Source organism: Austrofundulus limnaeus, unplaced genomic scaffold (genome assembly GCF_001266775.1).
Source record: "Austrofundulus limnaeus strain Quisiro unplaced genomic scaffold, Austrofundulus_limnaeus-1.0 Scaffold671, whole genome shotgun sequence".
NCBI classification, from domain to species: domain Eukaryota; kingdom Metazoa; phylum Chordata; class Actinopteri; order Cyprinodontiformes; family Rivulidae; genus Austrofundulus; species Austrofundulus limnaeus.
The window spans coordinates 197,925-199,806 of NW_013953073.1; the positions used below are offsets into that span (position 1 = coordinate 197,925).

Genomic DNA, 1,882 nt, shown 5'->3' on the forward strand with positions numbered 1-1,882 from the left:
CATTAAACAGAGGTGGAGGCCTCCGTTTTCAGTTGTCCTCCTCCTACAACGCTGTTATTGCAGGTATGACTCCGCCCCCTGTGAGCAAAAGGTGTGAATCAGGGCCCCAATGATAGTCAGGTGATGGGTCACATGACCCTCTATGAACAATAGAACTAATCAAGCCTATTGTTAGGTGATGGTCCTCTTTTCCATGTGACTAACCTGTTTGTCCACCACATGGAGGCGGAGCTTATAAGGCTGAGTTCACCTGAAACTCATCAGACTGAAGAAGTCTCTTGGAGGAGATGAAACGTTTCACTGAAGAACCATCCAGAGGAACTACTGATTTTTTCTTCTTGATTTTTCTACCTGGATTACTGAGATCATCAGGACACCTGAAAATTTAATATTTTTTTTATAATCTCCAGACGGGTCTGAACCTAAAACCAACCAGAACCAACAGGATGATTACTTTTATTCTCTCTCTAAAGTGTTTCTACACGTTTGTAAAATAAAATATTCACAGTTAGGATTAATTTTAGTTCAAATACTCACGAGCCCATTTCAAGTAGGGGTCTCTGCGAGTGGGCGTGTCACAAGGAAAACGATTCTAAAGCGACACACCTGATTTGACTGACTTTTTAAAGAGACACACCTGATTGGACAAGAACAAAAGGGGCGTTACTGTACGGCACCACTTTTTCTGGAGACCCCTACTTGGTCGACCTTAGTGTTGGGGTCAGGGTCAGGCTGTAAAGAGGTCAATCTGAGGATACCGTCATGTAGGCCTCGTAGACCACAGTCTTTATGCTTTAGACACGCCCACTCTTGTGACACGCCCACTTTGACTCTGCAGAAAACCCCTTCTCTCCAGTTTTTATTTTGAAATTCAGTGAAGTAGCTCTGATACTTTTATTTTGTCACGGCTGTGACCGGAAGACGTCATGTTGTGTTCCGCTTCACTGAGCGGAAGTTTGTCCGGGTTTAACTTCCTGGAAATAAACATCAAAGCGAACTGATCGGTACTGATCTGTAACTGATTAGACATCAGTCACGAGTGGTTTGTTTACCCAGGAGTCGAACAGAACCGGTACCAGAACTATCAGAAACAACTGTCTGCTACAGCAGCTGCTAGCTTAGCACAGTTAGCTCGGGTAAACGGACCGAACCGAACCGGAGACCAGCTTGTCCTCCACCATGGGAGCCCATCGCAGCGAAGGAGGCCGGGACTGGCTGGACCAGGACGGAACCGAACAGCCGGTCCAGAACCCGGTGAGAACTACAGCTAATTATGTGGCTAACAGTTAGCTCGGCTCAGGCGAACCGAACCGAACCGAACCGGGCTATTTTTCATGTTCTGTATTTTACCGTGAAGTTGTTGTAGGGTCCAGGTTCAGGGTCTCACTGGGTCTGTGGTTCTGGTTCTGTATGCAGGTCCAGTTTGTGTCTGTGGTTCTGTTTCTGTATGCAGGCCCAGTTTGTGTATGTGGTTCTGGTTTTGGTTCAGTTCTTGATGTTCTGTGTACAGAAGCCGTGGAACCTGATGATCAAACATCGACACGTTCAGAGACGAGGACGCCGCTCACACACCACTGTCAGGTTAGTGCTGGGTCCACTGGTCCTGATGGGTCCACTGGTCCTGATGGGTCCACTGGTCCTGATGGGTCCACTGGTCCTGATGGGTCCACTGGTTCTGATGGGTCCACTGGTCCTGATGGGTCCACTGGTTCTGATGGGTCCACTGGTCCTGATGGGTCCACTGGTCCTGATGGGTCCACTGGTTCTGTTGGGTCCACTGGTTCTGTTGGGTCCACTGGTTCTGATGGGTCCACTGGTCCTGATGGGTCCACTGGTCCTGATGGGTCCACTGGTTCTGTTGGGTCCACTGGTTCTGTTGGGT

General features: G+C 48.6%; 1 protein-coding gene across 1 annotated transcript in view; it reads left to right on the plus strand.

The window, feature by feature from the left end:
• Nucleotides 1–898: 898 nt before the first annotated feature.
• The window catches only part of LOC106531743 (deoxynucleotidyltransferase terminal-interacting protein 1), a gene marked incomplete in the record, with an annotated part of 12,432 nt that continues 11,448 nt past the window's right edge, over nucleotides 899–1,882 (plus strand). Inside the window, 2 exon segments of the mRNA XM_014027660.1 lie at nucleotides 899–1,254; nucleotides 1,511–1,581. Coding sequence (XP_013883114.1) covers nucleotides 1,180–1,254; nucleotides 1,511–1,581 — 146 coding nt within the window.